The 17,161-nt window shown below is 50.5% G+C and overlaps 1 protein-coding gene across 1 annotated transcript in view; it reads left to right on the top strand.

The window, feature by feature from the left end:
- Window positions 1-10,985, top strand: part of Dscam (DS cell adhesion molecule) — a 668,205-nt gene extending 657,220 nt beyond the window's left edge. Inside the window, exon 33 of the mRNA XM_058577314.1 lies at window positions 10,018-10,985. Coding sequence (XP_058433297.1) covers window positions 10,018-10,376 — 359 coding nt within the window. The 3' untranslated portion in view covers window positions 10,377-10,985. The remainder of the gene's footprint in view (window positions 1-10,017) is intronic.
- The last annotated feature ends 6,176 nt before the right edge of the window (window positions 10,986-17,161 follow it).

The following is a 17,161-nucleotide window of genomic DNA, read 5'->3' as shown; positions in this document are numbered from 1 at the left end:
AATGCAACGTGAAGGCCCAGTGATATCCTTAAAAGGTATTAAGGTAGGATGAAGACAGCAGGGACCACCATCATTCCATGAGGTCCCGTGTGGATTCTTTGGGTACCAAGTTCGTATCCATCCTCCATCCCAAACTGGGAAAAGCCAGGCACTCTTTCAAGTAATTGAGCCAAGTCTCTCCTCTTGAAAACCCTCTGACAGCTTCCTGCTACCCTCAGAGCAGAGACCTACGAGACCCTGAGGGATTGGCCCCGTCTTGCTTTCCAGCATGGCCCCCGTCTCCCACCCTCCAAGCCGACCCCCAGTCTCGCTCAGCCCCTCCTGTGGGGTGGTTGGAGGTGTGGGCTGTTGAGAAGGGTCTTCCAGCTCCCTGGCAACGCACATGCCAGCCCCCAGCCAGGTTCCACTTCAGGTAGTCATCAGTGTGTCTAAAGTGGTTCTCCAAAGGTCTTAAGTGGAGCTGGACCTGACTGTGGACCTCCCGGGTCCTTCCCAAGCATGTGCTCCAAAATCCCCGCTAATGAGTTCAGAGCCTGCTTCAGGGCAAGGGAAGCTTTTCCAATTCAGACCCAACCACATGATCTCAGAAGACTCACAAGCTGCAGTCTACTTCATCCCTCAGTGCAGTTTTTAAATTTCACCAGCAAGTCGGAAGAACACCATATCAACAAGCTCTTAAAAATGCATGAAGCTTACATACAGCAGGGACGGTAACGGCACATGCACAGGGACCTCTGGTATCAGGCTCACATGATTTATTCAGGGTTTTTCCTGGTTGCCGTTTGGGAGTAGAGATTCGTTTACTGAGAGAGATTCGTTTACAAGTTTTCATTACCGTACTGCAGCATTAATATTCAACTAACAAAGCGTGAGGTCCCATCTGCTGCTGGGATGGGTGGATCCCATGCTCCCCTGGGGTATGAGCTCCTTGGTGCACCCCTGTCCTTGCAGTCTGAGCTCTGGTTTTTATTGAAATTGCTAGAACTCAGGGTGGGCATCTTTTGCTTCCTGCTTTAACATCTACACCCAGCTTCATGCAAGACAGACATCAAACCTTGTTAGAAATTGATGAAAGATTCTTTTTTTTGTCCCCTGAGGCAATTTGAGCCCCTGAGGACTGCTACGCTTTCGTTCCACATGAATTTGGAAACGCACTTGCATGTTTCCACAATTTCTGACCAATGAAGCTTTGCACAGGGGGAGGAGAGGCTAATGCAGTGTGCCCTGGAATGTGGAGCCCCAGGAATGCCCTCATTTGTTCCACACTTTCCCTGGAATTCCTAAAGCAGATTACTCAACCCGTTTTCTTAGGTGAGATGGCTCAGAGCATAAGAAAGACTCTTTTAGGCTTAAAGGTATCCTGAGAAATGGTGCTCTGCTCTGGATTAGACTAAGGAGCTCTGGAACTCAAAGGGTCCCAGCGCTATTTGGAATCAGAGGCAGGATTTCTGCACAAAGCTCCAAACCTGTGCCTTTCCCCTGGGCTCTGCTTCCAAATAGCGCTGGGACCCTAGCTCACCAGGCACCATGGGAGGAAGCCCCTGGGCATCTTACATTCGTCCAGGGAGAGCGGAGGTCAGAACTCTGAAGAGCACAATTCCTCATACTGGTTGAATTCGGTGATTCTCATCAAAAGCAAAGTGAAATAGGGATTCACTTGGAATTAGGAACTTTAGTCCTCTAAACTGGGTTTTCTCACCAGCAGCACCATGAAGAGTTGAGACAAGGTAGCTCTCTGTAGTGGGGAGTCCTATGCATGGATGATGTTGAGCAGCATCCCTGACCTCTGACCAATGGATGCCAGTAGCACGCTCCTCCCCCTCCACATGGTGATGATCAAAAGTATCTTAGACATTGCCACATGTCCCGGGGTGGGGGTGGGGGTCACCACTGGTGGATAATCAGTGCTATAGTCTTCAGATGCTTTCTATTAGTGTGGCGTGTGGCAAATGGCAGGAATCACCGATGGAGAACAGACTGGTGGAAGGCACTCCCATCCATTGTAGGTTTTCTGAATCGATTCATTCTTGTTCTGTTTCGGTATCGATTTTTGCCATCTTTCCTCTGAAGCTGAAATAAACTTAGACCTTGTGTGTGAGTCTGAATACATTAAGAAAGTTCAGGAAACTTTGCTGTCAGCTAAAGGGAGGCAGGATTTCCCTACAGCAGTTTTCACACCATCCGGCCACCCGTGGCTAGACCCCTCCCTTCATGGAGGGTGGCAATCTCCGGGCAGGGACCTGCTGATGGATGAGGAGTCTGTTCCAGGACCGGAGGCGCGAAGGTGATAATGACATTGGCGTGCAAAGTGGTTAGGGATAAAGGGAAAAATCAATGTTGACTTATTTAATCTAAACTTTCAGAGACATTAGTGGCACTGTAGGTCCCCAGAGGACAGTGGCAGAGGATGAGAAATGTAGCATTATATCAAATAATAGGCATAGCATTGCGATAATGGCTAAATCCTCCTCATCCCTGGAGGTGTGAGGCCTCGCCGCTGCCTGGGGTGCCTCCGGCAGGCAGTGATGGGTGCAGCTGGCGATCTGCAGCAAGGACAATGAGGAAAATAGGAGAGAGAGATGGGGCCCAGCGAGGGCTGGGCTGTCACCACGGGTATGCGTGTCTCGGAAGCTCCGCACAGGGATTCTCATCAGAGCAGTGCGCTTCTTCTCGTCCCAGTCACCTGCCCCTCTTCCTCTCCACCCTTTGCCACTGTGATTCAGTTAGCGGGTTTCTCTCTTCCATCTGCCTTTCCCTATGTGTGACGCTTGATCTCCCACTTCCCTCTCTCCCTGGGCTGTGTCTCCATGTCACCTTCCTCTGCCTCTGTCTGTCTGTGTTTCCGGCTCTCTGGCTCCTTCTCTCTTCTCTCTCCTCCTCCTCCCTCTCCCCATGCCTCTGTCTGTCTCCTGCCTCTTCCACCCTCCTCCCCCGAGCCTGCCCATCTCAGAGCCCACGCTCAGCTTACTCTCCCCATCAGCCCTGCCCTCCCTTGCCTTATGACAAGGGGCACAGGGGCACAGAGCGTGGAGGGGCTTATGGCGTGCAAATGTGAATTCCAAATCTCCCAAGTCTGTAGTGGATCAAGTCCCGCAGGCCTAGAGGGGACTGGTCAGCCTCTGTCCCCCTGCCTTTGTCCAGGTTAGGCTTGGGAAGGAGACACTGATGGAGTCCAGCTAACTGGGAAGGGGCTAGAAGGGTGAGCAATTAGGCAAGCAGGGCAAAGGGACATGAAGTGACCCAGATCTGGGTCCTTCCGCCAGAGGGCCAGTGTCCCAGAGTCCAGAGAAAGCAAACGAGAGAGAGAGAGGGAGGGAGGGAGGGAGGGGAAGGACATGGAGAAAGCCCGGAAGGGAGCCACATGGAGGAGGTGAGGTGACAGACGGAGTGTGCAATTCCCCCCAAACCCTGCGGGAGACCCTGAGACCCCCTGCAGCTGTGCGGGGCCCGGAGCTGGGCTGCGGCTCCTTGAATGTCTGTGCAGTGACGGGTCTGACATGTAGGGTGCAAGGCCTGGGTGCCTGACAGAGGCGGGACCATGGCATGGTGACCCCACACTGTGACTGTGGATTTCAGAGCAGAAAGGGTCCTGGGCCACTACTGTCCTCAAGAATGTGGGGGCCTCAGGAGGTCCTGGCTGATCAGCATGGGTCACGTTGCTCCCTGTGCCTTAAGAGGAGTCTGCTCCCTCCTGGGGCGACTTTGGGGAGCTGGAGTCCAGGTCCAGCTAGCCCTAGGTGCCTTTGGGGTCAGCTGGACAGGTGTCTGCTTCTGCAGGGAGCAGGGCGAGGGGGTGATTCAGGCTTGGCCTTGGAGGGCCACTAGGAAGGAGGAGTGACAGGGAAGTGCCAGCTTTGCACATGGGGACTTGTTGGAGCTGAGCAGAGTGGGGCACCATTAGCCATGTCCAGGGTCATGGCTCTGTGGGTCCTTAGTGTTGAGAGCCACAGCCAAAGGGGCCCCAGCAAACTTCCAGCTGCCAGCAAACTTCCAGCTGCCGGCTGATGATTGGCTCACAGCGGCCCCAGCAACATCTAGCTGATTGGCTCCTCGGCCCCAGCAACATCTAGCTGATTGGCTCCTCTGCGGTGATGCTCATTGGACTGTTTCCCTGCCCTTTCAGACCACGGAGCTGCTCATTGGGGGACTTTTTTGGCTCCACCCACGTGACCCAGCCAATCGGCCTCAAGAGCAGGAGGATTGTGGGAGGTGGAGAGAAGCTTGTGTGGGAGAGAGAGGCTTGTGGAAAGCCGGTGGTGGCAGTTGAGGCTCTGAGGGTTTTTCCTGAGAGGCTGTTTTGTTTGGTGTGTGTGGTTCTAAAAATAAAGTTAGTTTCTTTTGACAAGTGGCTCCTGATTGTGCCCAGCCAGACTGCGGCACACCAGCATTCAAAAGCGGCCACCTTAGGAACTCCCTCCTTTTTCCTTGGTTGATGGACAAGAAGAATTCAGCATGGCTCCCTGGGAGAAGGTCCCAAGCCCATCATATCCAAGAAGAAAGGACTTTGGAATGAGTTTCCTGGGGTTGCAGTGGCAAATCACCATGAACCAGGTGGCTTAGAGCAACTCACATTACTCTCTCACAGTTCTGGAGACGAGAAGCTCAAAGTCAAGGTATCGGCAGGGCTGTGTGTGGGAAGAGCCCCTTCCCTGCCTCTTTCAGCCTCTGGCAGCTCCAGGTGTCCTTGGCCTGTGGCCGCCTCCCTCCGGGCTCTGCTCCGTTTCCAGTTGGCCTTCTGCTCTGTGTCTCTGTCTCACCCCGCCCTCTGCCCTTCACTTCTAAGGACACATGCTGCTGGGCTTAGAGCCCACCCTGATCCTCGTCTCGTGATCCTTAACTGTCATGACCCCTGCAAAGACCCTTTCTCCAGATGAGGTCACACTCAGAGATGCCGAGGGAGGGTCACTGGGTATATCTCTTTGGGGACCACTAATCGACCCTCTGTAGACAAACACGAAGATTCAGAGAAGAGCTCCTGCTCACCCTGGCTGACTTCTAGCCCAGATTCAGGCCCTCATTCCTTGGTGAAGCTTCCACGAGTTTCCTAATGCGTCCTGGCCATAGCTCTCCATGGTAGATTCTGTGACTCCCGTCTCGGGAACGAGGAAGCCAAGTGCAGATCCACAGCATCAGACAAATGCAGGCAATGTCCTCCCACCCTCTACCTGCAATGTCACAGCTGGAGTCCATGTTGGAACAGGCAGGCAGACAGCAGGGCAGGGCAGGGCAGGACAAGTGGTCTACCGATGTCCCAGTGGTCCTCAGAGTCCCCCACTTCACTCTCCTTCTGGAGCAATAGCTGCATGAGTTGCCTTGGTAACTGTGAGGCATCTGAAAAACAGAAAATGGCCAGACGACTAGAAATTCCAGTTTACCAAGTGGTACTTGGACTGGGTTGGGATTTTAATGGACGTAAAGCATCCATAATAAACAAAGCCCACCACTGACTGCTCTGGTGATTTCTCCCCTGAGAGTTCATGAATTATGGAGAGAGTTCATTTGCAGCTTTCACACAGTCGAAAGGGCTATTTGAGCACTAATCAGGAAATGCATATTGTCCAAAAATGTTGCCTGAGAGTACCATGCAGCCTCATGAAGCTCCACCTGCAGAACTGGACACGTGGTCAGTATTGGACATGGAGACAGGTGGCAGAGTGGCCATCAGAGACATGGCAACTCAGCTCTAGTACATAAAGACCTGAGGCTGAGCCCTTCCCATTTGAAGGATTTGCATTTCTCCCCAGTCTTTCCAGCTATCAGAACCCTCTAGATCACTCCATCTGAAGTGGGCACACCTGCAGACGCAGGGGGTGGGGAGGGGAGGCGGGGGTGGGGGCAGATGCCATGGGCTTTGTCTTTTATTTCGAACTTGTTTGTTCTGTCCAATCTAACACCTGCGCGTCCTGTAATCCTGCCGGGACCAAGATGCCAAGGCTTTGTAGCACTTTAATACATTTGGAGCATTTAACGGAGAACTGCTAGGATAGAGACTGGTCCCCAGATTGGTTATAACATTTCAAATACATCCAATGTGCAAGATTGAGTAGGGTCTCAGAAATACCATGAGGTATTCTTAACCTACATTTTTAAATAACCCTGGAGGTAAATGCCTTCCACATGTTCTCAAATATTTGAATATGATAAAGCTAACAGTAGCCATATAAATAAATAAATAACCAAGCTAATATAATTTGCTTATCAGACTCTTAGGAATAGACTGATAATCACTTTTTTTAAAGTATGTACATAAAATCCACAAATTGTGAAATTGATCAATGAGAGGGTGTTGATTCACAAGAAAAATGTTCTTCACATTGCAAAATAATTCTCCAGCTTATTTCTCAGTGACAGCTGTGGCAATGATTTTGTGATATTTGTTTGCAAATAATTAACCCCTCTCAGAGAAGATTGAGAAATAGATCCATTTTCATACATGAAGATATGTGAAATTTTCAATGCCATAAGGTTTCTTTTTGAAAAATTAAATACTTGCATTTTTTTTTCAGGAGCAAAGCTAATCCACATGTGTGATACACCTGTACCTTCAACATTAGAGTCTACTATTGCTAGGCCTACAGATGCAGCAAGTAACCAAAACCCTTTTCTCAGAAATGCCAGATTATGTCTTTTCTTTCTGCAGGAGTGTAATGGCCAATTTATTGTCAAGGTATTTTTTCTGGGGCTTCCTTGGGTCCAGTTCACCATATGAAGCTAACATTGAATTAGTGTGTTTGGTTTCCGTGAGCCAATTCCAAAGTGTTGCTGGGGCCATTTTAGTGAATGACAGGCTGCAGATCTTGATGGAATCATATGATTACTCATTGCTTAGTAGGGTGAGGACATCCTGAGAAAGCCAATGACAAAATGCAATGATTCTTTAATCACAATACCAAGGCATGCCAGTGTAATTCAAAGACATGGAAGTCATGTGGTGAATTTCCTAAGAATAAGGTCATCCTTCCTCTTGTTCTGGGGACAAAATCCTAAGAAGAGTAATAGCATTTTGAGAATTTGTATGTTCTTTTAAATCAGGTGCACTTCATTTCCAGCACCTGTCTTGGATTTATTTATTCTGGGCCTCCTCTTCTGTTTCCCTGGTCATTCTCTTTCAGTGGTTAACTTGAGGGCAGCTCTGGGGCTCTGGGTTGAACCCTATCTGAACACTGGTCCTCCCAGAGCCTTGTCGGTATGTCAGCTAGCCATGGCAGCCTCACATGGCTCACCTGGTCTTGCAATCACCTGACCCCTCACCTTTCAGAGCCCGAGAGCCCAAAAATACTGGATAGGAAATCTCTATGGATGACTGTGAGCTAATAGGAAAATGCAGAAAGCAGGGGATATTTTGAAGCAAGAGACAGGCATTTTTAGTTATTTTAGATTCGGAAAAGAACAAGTTGTGCTAGGCATATATTAAGATAAATATGCCTACTGGACGTCTTTTCTAGGATGTTCCCAACCATATCGAATTCAACATGTTATCTTTTGCCACCAAACATGTATTTCTCCTGTACATCCATTCACAGCCAACAGTTTGTATTAGTCTGCTTTTGTTACTGTAACAAAAATACCTGATACAAACTAATTTATAAAGAAAAGAGATTAATTTAGCTTTCAGTATTCAAGGATGAAAGTCCAAAAAGCATAGCACCAACTCTTGTGATGGTCCATGGCAATGGTGGGAATGAGACTGTGTATGGGAAAAAGAGACCACCTCTCAAAACAGGAAGCCAGACAGTGATTGAGGTCCACATCCTTTCCAAGGGCCCCAAGGGCCTATGGCTGTCCCACTAGACCATATCTCTTAAAGCTCACTTCAACTCTCATCACTTCATATCTCATACTGAGGACCAACCTTCCAATGCATGAGCCTTTGGGCGACACATTGAAACTATATCCAAACCAGGATGGTTCCACCGTCTACCCTCCCTGAACCTGAACCCTGGGGGAGCCGTACCTGACCCACCCTCTGCTTCACCACCCCTACTTGTCTTCCATTCTGAGTCTGTCTCCTTTGGTCTCCTAGTTTCAATCCTCTCTTCTCTCCCACGGCTGCCCCCTGAGCTCAGCCCATCTCCACGTCTCCCTGGCCTGCACACCCTCCTACCTGGGCTCTTGGCTCCAAGACTGCAGACCCCCAGCCCATTCTCTGGCACCAGAGCTAGTATGTCATGAGCTGCAGGTGTGCAAAGATGGTGATTCCGGGAGGCCTCAAGGTGGCCGAGGAGAGCCCTGGCATTCGTCCCAACGTGCTGCACAAACACCCCGTGTCCATTTCTAGCTTGAAATGAAAAGTGCGAGAAGTACAGGGCTGGAGAACATGTGGCATTGGTTCCAAGATAGCAGAGACTCTGAGCCAGGCCTAGTCTAGCTGGAGCTGCAGAGCGCTGCTTGTAAAGTGCATCCCACGGCTGGGCCCTGAGTCCTGGTACATTGTAGGGGCAATGGGACCGGGAGGGACGGCTCAAGCCTTGAGCCAGGGGCCGGGGGGATAGAGGGAATCAGGAGACACTGTGCAAACAAATGCCCTGGAGAGAAGGTGTCCAGGAGGCTGGCGAGGGCTCATGCGTTAGTGTCTGGGAGGAAGGGACAGCCTAAACAAGATTGGGCACACGGGAGAAAGTAGCGCTTGGAGTGAAGGGGGGCTAGGGCTGGCCTTCTTGACCCGGGTGTGCAGACTGTGACATTTAAACTTCAGGATGGACATTCATGTGGAAATGTCTAGCAAAGCTTCTGAAAGCCAAGCCCAGGGCTCAGGGGAGAGCGCAAAAGGGAAGGGGGAGATTTGCTCAGAGGTGGTGCAAACAGCCGAGGAGAGGCTGCCGGGAAGCTCCGTGTTTACGGAATGGGGAGAGGAAGGAGAGAGGAGTGGCAGTCAGAGGTGCCCGGAGAGGTCTGGGAGCCCACGGGGCTGCACGTGGTCACGGCACAATACGCAGGATGGGGACCGAGGGGACACCGTCACGTGTGGCCCTTAGAGGCTGGCGTCAGTAATGGAAAGTCATGGAAACCACATCAGTTCAGATTCCCAAGAAGCAGATGCCAAGACAGATCGATGTGCAGGGATTGGTTTGGGGAAATTCTTGTAAAGAATGCAGAAGGCAGGGAGCGTCCGGGGCCAGGCTGCAGGTCTGGCACCTGTGGGAGCACACCTGTGGGGAAGAAGGACGTGGGCAGGAGGGACCTGGGGGAGGGCACCTCTGAGAACTGCTGCCAGGCTGCTGTGGATCCCTGAGCAGAAGCTGCCTGTTAGTGAAATCTGCACTGAGCAGAAATGCTCGCCGGTGACCGCGCCTTGCTGGCCCCTGCCTTGGCACAGCCCAGGGGAGAGGTGCAGCTGGAGCTGCCCATCAGCCAGCCTTCCCTCCCAAAGCAGATGCTGCTAAAGGAGATCAGAGGTGCGTTTCCGTGGCACCCAGAGGCCAGAGCAAGCGACCTTGCCAAGGCAGTGGAAAGACGGATGCTCTGCTCAGTTGCCCTCGCTGTGCAGGCAGCACAGAGACGGAGGACACAGGGGGCGCCCTAGCAGGGTGGCAAGACCCATGAGGGAGGCCTGTGCTGGGCTGTCTCCACCCTGAGCCAAGGAGGAAAGCCGTACCCAGGGAGCCGACTGGGGTCACAGGGTTCCTCAGAACTTCCCAGACAGGAGCCCGCTGCCCACCCCTCCTCCCTCCTCCAGCCCTGGGCCCTCCCGGCACCTCGCGTCCCAGGGGCTTCTGTCTGTCACCCTTTGTGCCCAGCAGACCTGATTTCTTGGGCGTATGTTTTCCTTCTGGTTGTGGTGTTTGGATCTTGTCTCCATTTCTGTGGCTCAGGTGTGACATTGAAGAACCAAAGTCACACGGAGAAGCCAGCTCTTCAGGGCCCCGCAGACAAGTGTGAGATCATCCACTGCCTTTGTGGGGAGCTGCAGGGGGTGTCTGAGAATCCCCCACACAGGGCATTTCCCCTCCAGCCTGACTGGGCACCGCGCGCGTTCGCCAACCGGGAAGCCGACTAACTCTCTGTGTTTCTTTCCAGGTGACCTCATACACTTGCCTCCATACCTTAGAATGGACTTCTTGTTAAACCGAGGTGCGCCAGGCACCAGCAGGGACCTGAGTTTAGGACAAGCGTGCTTGGAACCTCAGAAAAGCAGGACCCTGAAGCGCCCCACGGTCCTGGAGCCCATCCCCATGGAGGCCTCCGCCGCCACCGCCGCCGCCTCCACGCGAGAAGGACAGTCGTGGCAGCAGGGGGCCGTGGCCACGTTACCTCAGCGAGAAGGGGCAGAGCTGGGACAGGCCGCCAAGATGAGCAGCTCCCAGGAATCTCTGCTGGACTCTCGGGGCCATTTGAAAGGAAACAATCCCTACGCCAAATCTTACACCCTGGTATAACAAATGGCGCGGCTGGACAGCGGTTGTAAATACAATTTAAACAATCCAATCAAAGCTACCTTTTTTTTACGGAATTCCAATATTTATAATTAAAGAAAATTGCCAAAATATATTAAAAAAAAAAGAAAATACTGAAACCACAGACAGTGCAAAGACTCTCCTGCTTTTTTTCTGTCTGAGTGTGAGCTCCACCTGCCTGGGCATCTGATTTTTTGGGAAAGAAGTCCAGTTTTATGATCTTCACAGGCTACTGCATTTTTACTGATTTTCTACAAAGTGCATGGGGACTAATAAAACCTTCTGACTGGAAGTTCTGTCACACACGAGTCAAGAAAGAAAATAGGGAGGGGGGAAATCAGCCTATTTGTGAATTTAAAAGGAACATTGATTTGGGGGCAGGGGACAGCTTTAGTCACGTTTGCACACCTTTCTTTCCCGTTAGGAACCGGGTCCTCCATTTGATCTTTTGTTGTTAATTAGGATGAGTGCCGTCAGTGAAGGGGTGGGGGGAATCAATTTGGTTTTCTTTTTTGTTTATTTTTTAATTTGATGAGACACTCTTTGCATTTTGTCTAAGCGAAATAAAAAAGAAAAGGTGGTCTGCCTTTATTTCAATGTCTGCTCCTCTGACCTCCGACGGAGCACTTGGGTCTCCTTCCTGCTGATCCTGGGTTTGCCAACACCGGAACTGACCCAGAGCCCAATTCAATGAGCCAGAGAAGACACCGCTGTTCCCAGCTCTTGGGAACAGTGAAGAAGGTGCAGCTGCATCTCTCGGGCTGGAGACTGCAGAATGGGGGCTGGTCTCCGTCTCTGTGAGGGGCCATCCCAGGTATTCTGAGTCTCTGGCAAGGTTTGATCCTTGCCCACTCACACCAACCTGCCCTTTAGCTAAGCAGGTGGTCAGCAGACTACAGCCCACTCCAACCCACTGCTGTGTTTGCAAGTGAAGTTTTATAGGGAGAGAAAGCCAAAGGCCACCGGCAGCATTTGCATATTAGCCAGGGCTGCCTTTGTGCAGTAATGGCAGAGTTGAATAGTTACAGCGGGGACCTGTGGCTTACAGAGCCTAAAACGTTTACTATCTGGCCCTTTAAGGGAAAGTGTGCAGACCTGCCCTAGATTCTGATGTTTAGCCCCAGGTTTTGTGTCCTACCCCCATCACCTGTCCTGTCTCCACGATGTCTGGCACCTAAATCTGCAGTAGACCATCTTCAACATGTTACCCCCAATTCACTCCCCCGTACCCAGAGGAAAACTAGTCAACGGAAAAATGGTGTTCCTCTGAAATCTTTTTTTCCTTCCTCTGTTAAATGATTTGCCTGTGGCGTGCCTTATCAGAGAGCAGTAGGAAAGCCCTCTCAGCCCTTGACCCTTACACGGTGCGCTTTAGAGAGAGCATGCAGTCTTTCCCCGGCACCAGCACCCCGTTACAGTCTGCACCCCAAAAAGAGAACCGAGTCTCCACATCAAGGACTTTTTATTGACCAGAAAATTGACCAAACACCCGTCTGTCAGGTGACATTAGGCGCTTTCCCTGTTAATACTCTAGACAGGACCCACGTAGACCACCAGCATAGCCCGGCTGCTCCTGCCGTCCCAGAACAGGTAGAGAGGTCTCTTTCCTTCCCTTTTCCACATCCGTTTCTCTTTTCCATCCTTTCTTCCTTCCATTTCTCTGCCAGGCAGACCATTTGCCAACCTAGACAGAGGCACTGAGCACCCGCAGACAGGTCCAGGACACATAAAGACCGTTCCTGGCACAGATGTAGATGACTCCATGAATACAAGCCATGTTTATGTCGTGCCATGGTTTTAGAATGTAATCCACACAGACAGTTGATCTGATTTTAGAAATAAAAGATTACTTTCTGGGGAAAAAACATAAAGTTCTATCATTCACTGTTCTAAAACTTCTATAGTCTCCAAGCTTAGAAGTTTACCTTTTTAAAATTTTTCTCTAAAGCTGTACAAAAAGAAGGAGGAAGAGGAGGAGGAGGAGGAGGAGGAGGGAAAGAAAGAAAGGAAGGAAGGAAGGAAGGAAGGAAGGAAGGAAGGAAGGAAGGAAGCTCTACATCATGTCTGCCTCTGGAATGGATTACTTTCAAGATTCCTGCCTTAAAAATACTCATTAAAATGAATTCCACATGAAGCACTGTATTAAAAAGTCCCCCTTCTTGCCTACTGTTTACAAAGGGACCCAGAGCTGTAGACTGAAGGTGTACTGGATATTTAAAAGACCACTGTTGCTAGGCGTGATGGCCCACCCTGAAATCCCAGTGACTCAGGAGGCTGAGGCAGGAGGATGGCAAGTTCAAAGCCAGCCTCAGCAACTTAGTGAGGCCCTAAGCAACTTAGTGAGATCCTGTCTCAAAATTAAAAACTAAAAAGCTCTGGGAATGTGGCTCCCTGGGTTCCGTCCCTGGCATAAAAAAAAAAAAATCACTATTGAGAACGGCATGGTGAGTTCTCCTCTGGGCCTCCGCCTTCTGATCTCACCTGTTTCACAGAGGTCATCCACGTAGCCCAAGTCCACAAGCTGGTACTCTCTTAGAATGGTGGAGCTCAGATTCATTCTTTCCTCCCTGACCGAAGGCTATAGGGTCATTGGGCAGTAGTGATAGGGTCAACAGATGGGGTTTCCTTTGGGGCCTTGGTCTGGTTGGCTGTCTGAGGTGAGCAACGGTCCCGGCTCCCAAGCCATGTCCAGGAGCCCTGGGCTTCCATCTAATTCACGTGTGCCCAACAGCTTTCCTGCACCCCCATATGCCATGGCTAAAGGAAGAGAATGGAAATCTGGACATTTAAAGAGCTTAAAGCTGGTCACCAGCTGGACTGGATAAGCTCTAATCCCATCATCTTTTTGCTCCTGCCACAGAGGTTCCTGATACTATTTTAAGACACAGAAAAGAAAAAAAGAAAAAAACTGTTGCTTAAATTGCTCTTAAAATAAGCAGTGGATAACTACTCAGTGAAGGTCCTTCTGACATGGTGCCATGATCCATGAACTATCCATAGCCAAAAGCTTTGTGCAACTTTAAGGAAACAGCTGAGACGGTCCAGAGGGATTCTATAAATCCACGTCCTGCCATGGCACACAGCCTCCTGGGATTGGGAAGCCAAGAACTAGTTTGCTATAGACCACTTTGTTAGCGAGGTCCTAAAGGAACCCTACAGCCTGTGTCTATTGAAAAGTCTTCTTGCAACTTTCTAAAGAATGTGACCCAGAGAGTTCCTCCATTCCCAGAAGATCACGTGAGAAGACAACATATCAGAATAGCCAGGCTCCTGAGGCCCACATTGCTTCACCATTGGTCAAAAAAGACCCATCAGCCACAGGTGAGGCTGCAAGGAAGGATGGGTGTTCTGTAGGTCTTAGAAACCAAGAGGCACAGCCTTAATGTCAGGGAGGCTTAGTCAAGGAGGACGCTTCAGGCCAGCCCTACAAACTGGGGGAGAAGGATCAAGACGGCAGAGCCCCGAGCAGACCAACAAGTATCTGGCCCTCACCACAGGGCCAGGTGGCAGCTATGGACAGGATCCAGCTGAGCTGAAGGTCAGGAGGACTTCACTCTAAGGGGTCACCCCAGCGTTATATCAAGCACGGGCTTGAGTCATCTCTCTCAGGCGACTATCTGCATGGGTCCTGTATTTGTGCGTGTCTTCTGAGCGGGTGTTTCGGCAGCTTCTGTTCTGCACTATTTTTTGGAAGATAGAGACACTGTGTACCCCTGGACAAAAGGTGGACCTGCCTGCTGATCAGGGTGATAAAAGCAGCTCCTCCCTCTGAGGCGAAGTCTGGGCAGGTCTGCGGGCTGTCTCCTTGAACACAAGGGTTTCTAGGCCATCTGAGTTCATACCCTCCCTGGTCCTGACCATCCAGATGGTCTGGGGCAGCCCCTCACCTCATTGCATCTTCTGTCCGAACTTACCTTCTCAATAGCCCTCCCTGGCACCTGTTGCTTGCCAGAGCCCCCAGCTCCTAGTTGCTCTAGTCCTTCGTCTGTACCCTTATTTTCTTCTAAATATTATGCGATTTATTTATATGTAATGGTATTATTGATTACCTGTCCTTCCTCCTATGGATATTAGCTTTGGGCTATTTTTTTTTTTTCTGCTTGGGTCCCCAGTTTCTAGAACAGTGCACAGTAGACATTCTACAAAGTTTTGTTGGAGAGAATTAAGAAAACGTTTGTGGTTCCCTAAACTCAGAGTTCCTCAGTTATAACACGAAGCCACTGCACACACGGCATCCTCCTGGACTGTTCTGGGTCACCCTGTGGGCCATGGAGGACTGGGGGACTAGTTAGGACGTGGCCTCAAGCTGATCACTGTGCTGATAATAATATCCTCAGTCTCATGTCTTCTGCCAGCGCCCGTGTCCTCTGCCATCACAATGCGAGGACAAAGCAGCACGTCCAGCCCTGTGTGCAAGAGTACAGGGTTACACTCTCAAGGAGTTAATTGGTTATTGCCTCATTCTCTCATCCTGGGGACCCCTAGGGCTGAGTACTTCACTAAATAAAGGGAAAGCCCTTCTTGCTACACTGTGGAGAAATATTTCAGCGGTCTATTAGAAAGATGCTTCCTGTTGCTGCATACGAAATTATAAGTGTCTGTGTAAAGGTTCAGTTTCTCCAATGGAGCAATGATGCTGTGGCACCTTGATCCAGACTGAAGCCCAGGTATGGAGACACCAGGACCCTTGGGCAGGAGCACCCCCTGTGTAACCACTGCCATGCCGTGTTGAGCCCAAAGCCAATATTCCCACCTGCCACCCCAACAACGCTCCAACACCTGTCCCCCATCCAAGTTAAGAGGTGGCTCTGCGGTGACCCAGGAAGGTGACCTGATGATAGTTCCAAGAGATAGATCCTGAACGTAAAAGTAAAGCACCAGCCTGGAAGAGATTCAGATGCTAGATCGGATTTTATTTTGATGAAGTTTTAGCTCAATATTGTTCCTCTTCCTCTGACTGTTGCCTTCCTCATTGAAACTCCCTCTTCTCTTTTCCTGTCGATTCTCTCTTGAAGCTCCTCCATGATCCTTAGGTTAGTGGGTAGCACTTTGCCTACTAATATAACAGGAGTCAATCCTCCACATCAAGGTGCTGATAGTTCTAGTAAGAGGAGTAAGAGAGCCAAGGATACTGATGACAGTTCCAACGAGGGTCATTAGGCCACACAGGAAGGTTCATTAGACCACGCAGGAAGGGAGCGTTCTCATTGCCTCGAAGCTAGGTGCCCTCCCTGTCAGACGGTCCTCAGGTCTTTGCTGCTCACCCACCCTGTGTATTCACTCTTCAGAATGCAAATATTGGGTTCGCTTCCTGATGCAGGGATGTAGGAAGACTCGGGCCAGCAAAGCATATGGCATCACAGCAAGAACACTGCAGAACTCACCCCAGGATCTCGAGCAAAACCATCAAGTTTGGACATCTGTAAACAGCAATTGGACCAGAAGATCTGAAAATCCCTTCTCAGTAAACAGATGGTCCTTCTCCGTATCCATCTTATGGGGAAAATGTATGAGCCCGTGAATGTCTATATGGGGCCAAGAGCTCCACCTTATCCTCTTTTGTGGGGGAGGGGGGTACTCCTACAGTCACTCAACACAGACATCAAAACGAACTGGTAAATGTTTAAAAGGGAAGAGAATAAAGTGAACGTGGGCATGCCGCTGCACCAAGAGAGGCAGAGGGCATGCTCTCCATGTCCACAGACCCAGTATCGCGCGGATTTCCACCTTCTTGGTAAGCCCCACGATCAGCAATTTGTGTGGGCTCTTTCTTCTGGAGGGAAGGACACAGTCTGCTCCCTTGGGGGTTGCAGGCACTGGAGGCTTCACTTCAGGGTGCGTAAAGTCTTGTGGTCTGTTGTAGAAAAGATCGATGTCCCCTGGGGCCCTTCTAAGTAAAGGCTGCTCTAGGGCTCTGCCTGAGCATTGGATTTAGCAGATTTCTGCTGGTGTTGGTGAAAAGCCTGCTGGTCTGTCCAGGGTGGTCATGGCCCACTCATTCCCTGGGGTCTGAGCACCCTGGTTGGTAGGTAGTCTCACCTCTCATCTTTGGAAATGTGGACTGGAGGACCACACCTGAGCCCAGCCCCTATGAGGCCAGCACATCCCATGCCAACCCCTTTGGTCATGCCGGAGGCTCCCTGCATTCCCTTCCGGCACCCTCAGCAGTCAGATGCCCCAAACATCAAAGGTCATCAAAGAAGCGTTTCTTCCTTTGTCTGCATCACCCCGTGCTCCTCTGAGCCTGTACCCGTCCTGATTTTTCCCAGGGTGGGAGAAGAGGCTCCCTCCTGTCTGCAGCTCATCTCTCCATCTCCTCTCTGGATCCCAAGCTCTTCCCACCTTCACAAGAGCCCTCCCCCCGCTAACTCTCACATGCCCTCTTACATATAAAGACACTCAAGTCTCACCATCAAGAAGGGGAACTCTCTCCTTGCACCCTCCCTTACGGCAGACCCTGCTTGATGTCAGCCTTCGGGCTAGGGCTCACCCTTGCTGGCCCTCGTCTTGGTGAATCTCCTCTGCAGCACTGGAGAAACTGTCTTCTTCCTGGATTCCGGTTCTTTTACTCCTTGGGACATTTTTCCATTTCTTGGACAGTGTTTTATTCTCCATGACTCTTTCAAATGTGAGAGTTTCACCTTGATCTGTGCCTTTCTCACCTAGGTCATTTTGCTATCTCATGAGCAATGGCAGTTTGAGTTACCATCTATTTTGTAATGAGTCCTAATTGCATATCTGGCCAGAACTTCTGCCCTGAGCTCTCC

This window comes from Marmota monax, unplaced genomic scaffold (genome assembly GCF_021218885.2).
Source record: "Marmota monax isolate L192 unplaced genomic scaffold, Marmota_monax_Labrador192_F-V1.1 WCK01_AAM20220418_F8-fsc00125, whole genome shotgun sequence".
Taxonomy (NCBI): Eukaryota; Metazoa; Chordata; class Mammalia; order Rodentia; family Sciuridae; genus Marmota; species Marmota monax.
Note: the sequence above shows the minus strand (reverse complement) of the source record. Positions and strands in the feature narration are given on the sequence as shown.